Source organism: Numenius arquata, chromosome Z, assembly GCF_964106895.1.
Source record: "Numenius arquata chromosome Z, bNumArq3.hap1.1, whole genome shotgun sequence".
Classification (NCBI taxonomy): domain Eukaryota; kingdom Metazoa; phylum Chordata; class Aves; order Charadriiformes; family Scolopacidae; genus Numenius; species Numenius arquata.
The window spans coordinates 34579669-34593119 of NC_133616.1; the positions used below are offsets into that span (position 1 = coordinate 34579669).

General features: G+C 37.4%; 1 protein-coding gene across 1 annotated transcript in view; it reads right to left on the reverse strand.

The window, feature by feature from the left end:
* Positions 1 to 13451, reverse strand: part of MPDZ (multiple PDZ domain crumbs cell polarity complex component) — an 86152-nt gene that overhangs the window by 15885 nt on the left and 56816 nt on the right. The window contains exons 26-33 of the mRNA XM_074166352.1: positions 6877 to 7039; positions 6096 to 6292; positions 3936 to 4027; positions 3574 to 3664; positions 3146 to 3226; positions 1948 to 2040; positions 1781 to 1855; positions 622 to 799 (exon numbers count right to left, since the gene is read on the reverse strand). Coding sequence (XP_074022453.1) covers positions 622 to 799; positions 1781 to 1855; positions 1948 to 2040; positions 3146 to 3226; positions 3574 to 3664; positions 3936 to 4027; positions 6096 to 6292; positions 6877 to 7039 — 970 coding nt within the window. The remainder of the gene's footprint in view (positions 1 to 621; positions 800 to 1780; positions 1856 to 1947; positions 2041 to 3145; positions 3227 to 3573; positions 3665 to 3935; positions 4028 to 6095; positions 6293 to 6876; positions 7040 to 13451) is intronic.

Consider the following 13451-nt stretch of genomic DNA (forward strand, 5'->3'; position numbering starts at 1 on the left):
CCAGTGTGTTTCTTAAGACTTCTTTATAGTAGCATAATTGCGTGTCAATACTACTTCTAGCAATAAGCAATAGAAACGTGAGTCAGTAATACTTGCAGTGATGTACATACAAATTAACTGTGATGTGCGCATTACTCAATTAAGTTACTATTAGCTTCTTAATAGTGTGTTGCTGAACCAATAACCATCATCAATCAGTCACATCTCGACTCTCCACTCTAAAATGGGAGAGTCCAACGTGGCTAGTCATAAATGGCACGACAGTCTAAACCAGTACCCTCTTCCAGGAAAGATGATGTGACTTTTCTCCCTCATTTAAAGGAATGTCTCCCCCTCAGTTCTAGAAAACCACGACAGAGGGACCTGCTGCACAGCCTTCGTGAGGGAGAAGGAAATCCCTCCATCCTCCCACTCCTACAACAGGCCAGCAGGAAGGCAAGAGGTAGGTCTTTGGTGTGGAGCCTTACTGCTTTATTTAGATGGATCTGTAATCCAAAAGTATTAGAAAATGCAACCCAGAAAACAGCTGACTGCGTACAAAAAGAGAAACTTACTTACAAGCTGGGTCTTCATTTTTATGTCACAACCCCAGTGAAGACAGACACACAAGGAGAATCTTACTTTTGACTGCTTCTGGTTCTGGCGAGCTGGAAGAAGGGGCAGTTGTTGGCAGCTGCATGTTTCTCCTCTCTGCTGGGGCAGTGCTGGAAGGGACTGGTGCTGCAGTCAGGCTATCCATCTCTGCTGAGTTGATTGTAAGCCTCACCATAGTTTTGGATGTCTTCAGGAGACTAATAAACTGAATGATAAAGAGAAAAGCTGGTGAAGCATTTAACTGGACTGTTCAGTTGTAAAACAAAAATAAAGCAGAAGAAGGGATACTGAAAAACCTACAAAATTAATTGCGACCTCACAGAAAAGACACCAAATCCTCCCAAGACTTTACATTTCAGTAAAAGTATTTTCAGAAATTACACACTCAAGCTCTCTGTCTCTTCCTCCAAAGCCTACCTACTTCCCTGCAGACAACTTGACTATCTCTTACTCATTTACTGCTTCACAGACTGCAGTGCATCAAAGAGTAAGATGGATGCTCTCCTAATTGGCTTTTAACACAGAGAAAGTAATCTTTTCATGTCTAAACAGTCACTTTTCTTGGTAGTAAAGCAGGTGCTAGAAAAAAGCCCTCCTTGATTCATTATAAAACCCAAATTGAGTTTGCAGAGCTATAAGTTAGGAATAAATCTTGCTAACTAGGAATGGAGATAGTATTCTCCCAAGGGCTGAAATACCAAGCTTGGAATATAATGAGGCCATTATTACAGACACTCCCTATGTATAGGGATGGTTCATGACCTGATTTACCACTGATGCAACTCACCCATGTAAACTTACACATATTAATTTTGTTGGTACTAATACTTCTAAAGTGGAGTAGCTATGAAGAGTCATTATTCAGCGATAGTTCACAGCTTTTATCCCACAACTAAGTGCCTCTCAGTCATCAGATCTGAACCACAGTGGGAAAAAGAAAATCACATTTGTAGCACAGAGAGGTATGATTCATGTAGTGCATTAATGTAAAATAGCAGCTGAGTTTTAAATTCAGGCTTTAGCTTATTCTGCAGTACTTTCCTTATCCAGACAATGCCTGTTGATTCCTTTGGTTCTTTAGCCAGCTTTGAAAATGCAGTCATGAAAGCCTCACTGGCTTAAGACACAATCACTTCCTACATTAAGTGGTGTGGTTTCTGCAACATTCCTGACACTTCAGAAGCACCTTTTCTACTGGATATCCCACAACAATTTCATCATCCACTGCCAGGATCTGATCTCCAACTTTGATTCGTCCATCCTGGAAAAAACATAGAATAAAAATATGAGCTCTGGATGCTATTCAAAAAAACATTTTTTCATTCCCTATTTGGATTTTAAATGTTCTCACACCTTTGCTGCTGCACCATGATCTGTTAAGCTCTTAATAACTACTCCATTAACTGTGTCTTCTTCACTAATGGCAATTCCAAAGCCTCCTTGATCCTGGGGCAAACAGAGAAATGCAAATGCTTAGGTACTGTGTTTATCAAAATGTTAGAATACGTTCACTAAAGACTACCAAAGCCTGCAGACCTAACATAAGTTTGGTTACTCTTACTTTGGTTTCCTTTTCACAAAGTATCAATAGTTTTAATTAATCTATTTCTGAAGTAGTTTGCCAACCTACAAACAGTATAGTGGCTACCAGGATAAATCTGAAATACTTCTGAATTCAAATCCACTCTTTTGAAACTTACATGGTCAATTGTGATTCAGTTGGTAAATTCATAAATAGGAGTAAGAAACACAACATATTTGGAAACTACAAACTGAGGCAAATAAAACTTCATGATATAGCTTAAATTCATTATTTGGAACTACAGAAAAAATACACGCAGGATGGGAAAACACAGAGGATGGAAAAAAGTATGCTCTTCCCATGAAATTATTAAATGTTTGTGGCAGAGTGTAATTTCCCTACTGCTTTCACCTAGAATTAAATCATCATAGGATACCATAACCTGTAAGATATCCTCCTGGTTAATAATGGGAGGCAAGCTGCCTTCCAGGCAGAAAACTTAGTCCGCAAGTCTCTATCCTTATTGTCCACTAAATGCAATTGGCTTCTCCATGTCAACAAGCAGGAGTAGCCTTTTTTCCACCCTCATTTGGCAGCTTCAAAGGCACAGAACATCTGGCCATTCTCTCCCAGCTGCACAATTTCCACTAAGTATGTATGTTGTCTGGGGGGATTTGGTGCTTATAACCTGCTAGTTCATTTACTTTGAACAACTAAGGCAATGATTTTACCTGAGCCACCACCAGAAACTAGTTACCAAAAGTTTTGCAAATAGGACAAGAGGCCACTTCTTCCAGGGATACAGGCAAATTTATGTGAAGTTAAAGAGTGTCACGAGGTTGCCAAAGGCAGTCGTTACATCAGGAAAACTTTGGGGTGCATTCACAAATAGGAAGAGAAAACCTCTAGACAGCTCTATCCTGACTTCCAGTAAAAGACAGTTTGTTCGCCATAAGAGAGACTCCATTACAATAAAGCAAGCTAATGAATACAAATGTGGCTGATGTAAATTTAATTTTCAGGACATACCTTAGGGAGTTCCACATACTGAATGTTTTTACACAAACCGAAGTCAGAGCAAGCACTGGAGTTTGCAGCACTGGTATCAATCTAACAGAAAATGAAAATATAGCTGTGAGCAACTACATTCAACATTTTGCATCACAACAAAGTAGCACACAAACATTTAAAGTGGGTCTGATCGTTTTCTGGATACCTTTGGACTGCTATAACCCTATTCACAGGAATGTTAAGACTTATGTCATAGTTCAGATGAACATAAAATAAACTAGAATTGAGCACAGATGTACTAAGTTTAGCAGCTTTACTAACACCTCATTTGTTTTTCCCTTGGGTTACTTTTCCTTTTTTAGTAATTGTTACGCAGAAAAGGCACTTCTCTATCCAGAACAATGTTAATACCTCAGTCAAATGAGAAAAATAAAAATTTACTTTACCTCTTGATGTTGAAGTGTCCCTGAAGTACACTGTGAACCCTCTACTGACTTTGAAGGGCAAACAGCCATCTGATTTACTGCATCTTTACTTCTGCAATAGATTCAGTTAAAGAATGTAGTAAGCATGTAGTAATACAGCACCATATTTCTTCGAAGAAGTCTAGCGCTTTCTTTTACTTTATTTCTGGCACTCACAATGCAAGTATCAGAACAGAAAACTCAAGACATACTTAACAACTACTAGGAACTGGGTTCAAAAGCACATCTACCTTACCAAAATTAAAAATAAACCAGAAACACTCTGAAAAACTTGTGCATATTAAAAATAAAACTTTTTAAACAAACCTTTAACCAGAACTTACCTGATAAAGATTATTTTTACTTTAGATGGTGCACATTTGATTATTGAGGAAGCATTCTGATGAGTCCTTCCATAGAGTATTTGCCCATTTATCTATATAAAGGAAGGTTGCAATTATTTCTCAAAATATTTTAATTCCCTTGAACTAATTTTTAAGCCTTAAAAAAATCCAATATCCCACATCACTGGCTAAAGCAGCAATTGTATTAAAATAACAGTGTGTTGTGTCCTGCTTTCACTCCCTTCTTCCAGTAAAAAATTCCTTACAGTTTTGATTTCAGACTAACACTGTCACAGTGCTAAAAACGTCATTCTCTGAGTTATATTGGGTTGACTTGGCACATCTTCTATTTCCACTTGCCATTGATCACCTCATGACTGATGTGGTGATAAAGCCAGGGCCATGGGAAATTCTAACCATAACAAATAAATGAATTGCTTATATCCAGCAACAAGATTGCTATTATTTATTGCACCTTAGCTCTGAGCCAGGCACTTTATACACGGGAGTCTGAACACCAGTGTATTTACAATCTGAAGATCTGACCTGACAATCATTGTGTTCATTCGGGAGAATAGACTCATTTAAACTCCCTGAAGGTCCTATGATTCAGATATGATTGGAGGTACCAGTGTGAATTTGTAGAATAAATTTGGTCACATTTTATTAATTGCATTTGCTCTTGGAAATGAAAAGCTGCAGTGCAGAAGTCCATTTCAAGAAAGGGGAAATGAATGGAAAACACAAAGGGAAAATAATGCAACACATATTGTTGTAGTGCTAATATAAGTAAAGAAGCAGTGAACAGTGAGCAACAGATGCAAGACAATGAACTGAGGGTTAAGCATAACAGCAACCCCTCAGCTCCCACACAGGCTGTGTCCACCAGGCATGGTCACAAGCATACCGAGCACTACCATTTACACTGGAGGTAACAACGTAGACACAGCACTGCTTCCAGTGTTTGCTATGGGCTTGTGAAGAACCAAGTCAGCTGGAAGATGGGGCATGGCCCACCAGAGCTCATGGATAGCTACTTGGGAACGTCTGGAGCAAGCTCAGATATCTCCTCTCAGAAGAGGTGAGACAATCTCTTAGCATCAATTTGCAGGTTTACAGTGTGGACAGTAAGCAAGAAACCACATGATAGCAGACTCAGATATATGTGTCGCAATGTGTTCTGAGGATACTCAGCATCTGCAACATTAAGGTTTTAAAAACAGATGTTTTGACTGATTCAACAGAACAGTCTAGAAGGTAACAATGGACTCTGCAACTAACAGGTTCCTCCATGAGACCAGGTCCACAGTGCCAGGAATCCCTAAGTTTCTCTCTTTGTCTGCAACTGCCAGCCTACACTGTTTACTCTCTCAGTGTCTCCCTCAAGCTTTTTTCAGTCTCACCATTTCCTCCCTGTACCATCTCCCCAGTGCAGCCTCAAACATACCTCCACATACATTTTTCAAGTTACACAAAGCATTTCTGCAAGGGTAATGTTACCTACTACTATCAGAAAGAATGGGAAAAGCTGTAACACAGAATACATCTGCAAGTTGCATCAACTGAACTGTGGTAATATAAAAATATCCCTTATGCTCATATACATACGGGAATCTTAGCTGCACATTCAGCAGTTGCGTCCCTCCGCCAAAGCCACTAGAAAACAGCCTGAATGTGTCATGAGATAGAAGTCCATAATACAAATGGATCTGTTCCTGTTTCCCCAATTTAATTTCCATTTTATATGTTACACAACATAAAAATGTTCTGATATTACCACACTTCCAGTGGACAGAGAAGAAACTAGAAAGTCTGGAGCACTCAATAGATGGATGGAGTAAAGGACTTCCAATATTTTCCATGGTCTGCAATGCACTGCCCTTCCATACATCTTCATAACCCAGAAACTGATGTTATCCCCCATTTTTATCCATTTTAAATACACACACATCTATACTTAGTACTATTACAACCAGAAAAAAAAATCCCAGCTGAAACTATTTGGCATACGCCAGAATTAAAATCTGCTAGTACAATGATGTCAGTTTGGATATCTTGGGGATTTCAAAATCAACAGAAGAATATATATATTGCAGGAAGAATCTAATATTTCAGTGCATTTTGAGTCAGTAGGTTTGAGTATAAATTACAAAAACTCACCTCTAGTAACTCATCTGCAATCTGTAACCTGCCATCTTTGCCAGCTGCTCCATTTGGATCAATTCCCACTATAAAGACACTCATCCTGGAACGGTCTTTGTTACCAGCAAGACTAAGTCCCAGGCCTGTCCTTCCTTTTTCCAGCTCAATCATGTGTAGCTCTCCCGGTAGATTTCCATAGCGCTGCATGATCTTTTCTAAATGTAAAAGTGCGAGCAGCAGAGGATTGATTTACATTAGAGGACACCTAGAGAGTCAAGACCAGTGTCCAGTGGGCAGCATCTGACAGAAGAATCCCAAACTGGATGAGAAAATTTTAAGTGTACATCACACTACCTTTAAGCTAAGCCTTAGATGATTTATAACAGTATTTCTAGTTCCTTGTTTTCCTTCTAACTTCAGAAACCATTAAAACTTCTCTTAAAAAAGAAGACACTTCACACGTAAAAGCAATTATTCTCCCTCCAGTAACACCTTCAGGTAACAGATACTATCACATCAATCACTGCCATCGGTTACCTAGAGTACACTGAAAGTCTTCAAGTAGTCCTGCATGTGAAACAGTGAATTTGGACCACAGAGGAAAACAGAGATGAAGAAGAACAAATCAGTTTTATATTACACCATGTGGATCTGACCAAGCACAACTGAAAGCTGGCAGCAACACTTAACACTCAAACCATGAAGCACATGAGAATGAAGTAGTTCAAACTGGACCCCCCAAATCTTCTGCTACAGTGCTATTTCAACGCTGAGTATTCAAACATTAGGATAAACTTACTCCAGCTATAACCGAACTCATCCTCCTTCTCCACATCCTCTGGGACTCTGCTAGAAGATGACTGTGTAGCATCACAGCTCATTCCTGAAAATGCTGAAGGAGGGGGCAGAGGCAAGTTACAAAGCGAAGTCTTTTCTGGCTCTAAATCAGACTGACCAAACGCCTGTGGAGAATAAGAAAAATACAGTGGCTAAGCAGATGCAGAATCTGTGTAGGGCAAAATAGTATACAAAAATATTGAAATGGCAATGACTATGGCTTTGAAGTTTAAATACCAAGCAGCTGGAATTCTAAATTAATAACACGGCACAGAAAGGCTGCAAGAGATCCAAAATAGAAACAAACACCAGGCAAGGTAAGAGATAACATCACTCCAAAATGTATTCGGAAGCAAACAGAACTCACAATAAAAGCCCAATTCAGTAAAGTTTTATGTGCCACTTCACATTTCAGAAAAAGTCTCTTACAAAGATTTTTTTTTAATGCCATATTTGTAAAAAACTTCTACTTCATTTTATTTTTAAAAGCCACTACATATAATTTCTTCCTATCGTATGCTTGGAAAGCCAAATTGGAGGAAAGGGGAAGGAAAAGAAGAACTTGGTGCTTTCAAAAATACGTCCAGAAAGAAGAAAATAACTGGTATATTAACTGAAAGGACAATTTAAAAACAAAATGAAACCGATGATAACTGAAGAAATCTGCAGTAACTGGACTTTTTGAGTCGTATTTACTGGTTTCCTACAAGCTACACAGGGGAGATTAAATAAAGGAGGATACAGATTAAATCACAAAGGAGAAAAATACTTTTGGTCTTGATGTATGTGGTCTCTTTATACTCACAAAAAGTGAAACGTATCAACACATGACTACTGCAATATAATGGTTAAATGCCCAAATCCACAGTCTGGCAAGCCTCCATTCAAGTCAGTTTCCCTAAGGAATATGGACTCCGATCAGGGATTTGTCTAAGTTTTTGTAATTTATATCATTTTGGACTGCTCACAGTAAACATGTAGGCAAGAAACTCATGTCCAAATATCATCATTCTGAAGCTTATGCGTGCCCAATAGACTTTGATACTCCACAGATCAGCTGTTGATGTAAACAACAAAAACTTCAGATGAAAATCAAGTCTTTTTCCAATACTATGATCTTCAGGTGTTTCCCTAGCTTTGCCTCCATTAGCAAAAGTTGAACACAGTAACTCGGATGGTGTCTCTGGGTGTCAAGAACACTTCAGCCAATTTCTTCATCAGAGGCTACAGTGACATGAATAACAACATACACCTTGGAAGACTTTAATCTGCTTTAAATTGGAGGTGTTGAAAAAACTAGGAATTTACCAATGTAGTGATACTGAGATTTAAGGACAGTCCCCATCTCCCAGGGAAAATAAGTTACCCTCATTCTCTCTATACTCCAAAGCTTTAAAGAAAACCCAAATGCCCTATTTAGGTTCCCTTATTCTGCTTGTGCTTGAAAAAGACTTTCCTTTTATTCAGGAACTTGTTCTAGGAGCTTAACTAAGAAGTCATTAAATGTCAAAAGTGAGGGAAGTTTTAATACAGCACCCAAGCCAATAATTTTTATAAAAAGCACATATAAATGCTATATAATATTTATATCGGTCACATAGATCTGTGTTTCAAATCTAAGACAATCCCATCCTGCTGAGATACCTTGCATCGCTAAGCTTTACGTAGGAATTATTTATCGTTTATGCAAATTATACTCTAAAACATGCTAACAGTCACAGGGCAGACATAAACTTCAACTGATGCAGCAAAATTCTAGCGAAGACATTGTTACCCATCAGAATGAGAGCAGGGTGGAAACACTACTAAATAACATTCAAGGTGATATTTCATAATCAAAACTCCATGTATCCTCCATGGAGAAAATCTGGTGAGAGACCTCTACCTCAAGAAGGTGTGAAGGGAAGAGCAGTTCTAGAAACACTTATTTTTCAGAATGCTTCCTAGAGTTTTTAACTAGAAAAAGCTACAAAACATACTGAAAAACTGAGGAAATAGTGTGAAGCAGACCAGATCAGCAGACCTTACAGTAGTCTCCATGTTTTAAAAACAAAATTAACATATCAGTTTAGTGGTACTCTTCATAAATGACAGCGTCCAAGAACTTTGCAAAATTAAAGAAGACATAACCAAAAAGAAAAAAAAACATCCAAACCAAAAAATTGCTCTCAAGGATCTCTGGAAGAGCTGTAAGGTGTGGATGTATGGCTACAGATTAGAACTTATGAACTGCAGCCACAATAATTTGACTGACAAAAAAAGTGCTTCTTTCTGTACCTCTGTGCATACATACACAAAACTGAACATGTCTGGTGTTTAAGGAAATGCTGAAACAAAGGTAAAAGCAAGGCTCCTTTGTGAGAAGGGTAAAAAGGGTGTTACAATGCCATTTGGGCAGAGGGGACCACATCCTGCCTCCATAACTCAGCCTGCCATGCATGCACCGCCAGCAGTAGAAGCTGGCCCCCCCAGTTTATACACACATAAGACTTTTGCTCCCTGAATCGGGCCACACACAAAAAAATCTAAAATACTTTAACTTATGAAATACTTTCAGTGTGCCACAGCACAGTATTTCATTTAAAATGCAAAGCATCAGACAGTGCATGAACCCATCTGGCTACCAGGGTCACTCAGATCACAGGCAAGCAAATATGAAAAATGGCAGCAAGTTTGGAGCAGTATCACTTTCAACAAAGGAGGCACACAAGGAGGAAGAAGCAGTACTCCGGAAGGTACCACAGGCCATGTACAAACGTACAGCACACATATGGTAGGACCCACTCACTGGAATTAAGACAAACCTTGAAGGGTGTGGGAGCAAAAGGGTTAGTTGGGGAACAACGGAAGGTAACCCTAATTGGATTCGATACCTCCTACAGTAACAGAAAACAGCAATCCACATGTTACAGCACCTTTGGCAATACACAGCATTATTAACGAATAACTCATTTTCAGTTACGGATTCACTTTACTAACTGCAGCAACTTTATTAACTCCGTTTATAAAGGGATAAAAGTATTGAAGGGGCTATTAAGAACCCTGATTCAGCAGTTTCTTGCTGTACATGAACCTTAGTTCAGCAGAAGTGACAGAGATGACAAAAGGCCGTTCTTATCTCAATGTTAAAAAAGGACTTATGAAGAAACTGCAAAAACACTACGTTTTCTCTAAAACTGCGTGCAATTTTTTTTCAGAAATACTTGAAAATATAGAAAATACAAGCCATTGTTTGTTACACTTCTACTCCCTTTCCTCAGAAACAAACACAGAGTTCAAAAACACGCATACAATTATACACCATGTATAATACCATAAATGTTTGTTGTACATTCGATGCATTTGACAACATGAGAAAATAGACAAAGGGCATAATCACTCCCAAGATGTATAACCAGCTAGAAATTATTTTATTAAATCATAAATGCATGCACCTAAGAATTAAGCCTTTATTTATTATCGTATTAGAGGTTATCTCTGTTCCCAATATGAGTAACCATGCAGTAAGCACTAACCACACAAAAAAAGCATCTAACTTTTTTTGTATTTCCAAAGTTGTCAGCATCCTGTTCATAGTGCATTAAAAGAATTTCCAAGAAGCAGAGGGAAAATATTTTCAGCATCATACAATGAAAGCTGCAAATGTGGTTTCTTTTCATGCAAAAAGAAAAAAGAGATTCAAAGCTGGAAAGTCCTTACCACATGAAAAGAAAATGAAGTACACAGAAGCAAAACACCTCACACTGATGAGAGAGTTACACTCAGGTGGGTATTTTAACATATACCACTGGGACTGATTCTGTAATTGAGAACCTACTCTTTTGGTAGCTCTAATTAGATTAGATTTAGTGATTATAATTAACGGAGTGGGCATTTTTAAACTTCTTCAAAACTTCTCTATGTGCATGCGTGTCTGTGTCTTTTTAATTCACTACACATTATTTCCACTCTCATCAGCACAATATTTTACCCAAATTGTTATAACAGAATTTAAATGAAGAGAGATACTAATGGCAAACAAGCACACACATAATGTTTGGTGAGTCAAAAGCAGACAGCGTGTCATCATCCAACCTTGTTAGTGTTGAACTGAGAAGAATCAGCAAATGGGTTAGTGCTGCTGAAGACAGCTGACCTACAGAAAAGACTGTTCTGCGAGAAAGGCAGGGAAGGGCTCTAAAAGGAAAACATAATAGAAACTAAGCAAAAATGTTTTTAAATTAACCCTTTGTGACTCCTGAAACAAAAGGATTTATTAGCAGCCTGTGCTAACTACACAAGGTCCACTTCCTGCACTTTGCTACAGACCTGTGAAGGTAAGAAAAAGTGTATTTGCCCTGTGTTTATATCAGCTATGTTTAGCAGAGCATAAAGAAAAAGCACTGATCCTCATACCTGTTCTAGCCTCAGAAGTGCATTAAGTGCAGAATTCAGCAGCATGAACAACAGAAAATTTACTTGCTGTGATATTGTACAGTTTTATTCAAGCATCTCAGCATATGGATACTCTTACACATTAATTAGTTATAAAATTGTGAATTTCTGGATTAGAATAAACACGATTATTTGTAATCATGTAGTAGGGTTAGTTTTATTTTTAAAACCACAGATTAATTCTCATTATTTGATTTACCTCTTATGGTAACACGGTCACTGTACATTTCATGGAAGAGAAGGTTTAGTAATACTAGGCATCTCTAAACAGAATTCATATCTAAAAATAACTTTTACAGATCACTTTCTGTGTGTGTGCATGCATCTATAATTTTCTGAATTTATAGTTTAATGAAACCAAATTATCTGGTCTCCTCCTTAAACTATACAAGATACTTCCTTATTCTTATTTAACACAGAGTTTTCATATTTAGACAAAATTAAAGGATGTATTCTGATCATTTATATTTCATATTCCTTATACTTTTTGTACTGTTATCTATTTTGAGATCAGAACCTCTTTAATAAAGAGGGAACAGCTCTGATTTTGCATAGCATATTGGAAATACTGTTCAATATATACAGAAAAGTAATTTTTACACTAGGTGTATCTATCTGCCAATTGCCTAAATGTCTTAGGGCTTTAAGTTTAACACTGCTGGATAATAAGCAGCATAGTAAGTGGAAAGGAATGTGAGAAGCTTGCAGCATCAACTGATACATTTACATCGTGGTAATTTAATACAGATGTCTGTTGCTGTTTGAAATTTTCTTAAAGCATTTTGGTTTTTTAAATGTATTTGAAAATAGAAAATGCTTCCCTAAACATTTATTCTCAAATATTCTTTTGCAAAACAGAAGTAATGTAGTTTGGTAAGACAATGTATGTCTTGGTTCTACAGTATCTTCAGCAGTGAGAAAGTAGAGCTGTGCATGAACAAGGCTTCTTCACTGTTGAGTAACTGAAAGTCAACAGGCAGTCTCCCTACAGTACAACAAGATTTTCTGTTTACACATGCGATTCACATTTGATTTTGTTTTTTATAAAAAAAAAGTTTGGGAAAAGTACTTTGCCATTGTAATGATTCTATTACACTTCAACCATTACATTTGTCATTAGCATAAAATTTTAAATAGTATTTGATGAAATTTTAAGCAACTAAAATGTGCATCACAAACATTTTGCATATAAACAATGAAATCCTAGCAAATGAGAAAACAAAAGATCAGCCACAATAATCGAAAATCTTGCCCTTTATATTTTAGCCATAGCACCTAAAATACTACTGCTAGCTCAAACTCTAATCTGTGTAACAGCATTGTATTAATATGGACGAACTACCATGATAAAATATGGAGCATTTGAGTTTGCTTAACAGTTAGGTTTAGCATGCACAGTCTAGAACAAGAAAAGCAAATGTTAAAATAAAGGTATTTTTCCTTTTACTGTTTTTTTTTCCAAAACAAATCCTAAAATAACAGCATTTATTTACCCTTCTTTTATTTAAAATTTTTTCAACCAACTTGTGTTTAGCATTTTAATGTGTCCAGGATGCTAAGGTATCACAAACTAGCTAGCATTTCTCTTAGCACAATGCTTTAACCCTACAAACTATCTGGGATGATAACCATGGTGACAGACTAATCCTTACTCAGAAATACCCAGAGCAGTAGTAGTATGAAACACAGATTGGATGGGTAACTGCTTGCTAGCAAAACTATCAGCTATCTTTTCACAGCCCATTTGCATTACTTGAGCTATTCTGGAGTACACTTAGGATCTCTTTAACTACTAGAGCAGCCTGAATGAAAAAACAAAGGGGAAGAAACCAACTTATTAGCAACATGTCACTTGAAACTGACTGCCTTGCTAAATACATAGCAGTACCATATTAAATATAGCTACTGTGTGCAGGCAGCTAGCTATCTGGGTGACTGCACATGAATGAAGGCAGGAAATTCCTTTATAAGATCTTATTATAAAGTACAGATGCAAGTTTCAAAAAATGAAAACAATAAATATAATGCCATTTACAAAGATCACAACACAACACGTGTACATTAAGAGAAGAGCATTTGCAATGTTTCTGCTTACAGAGAAAC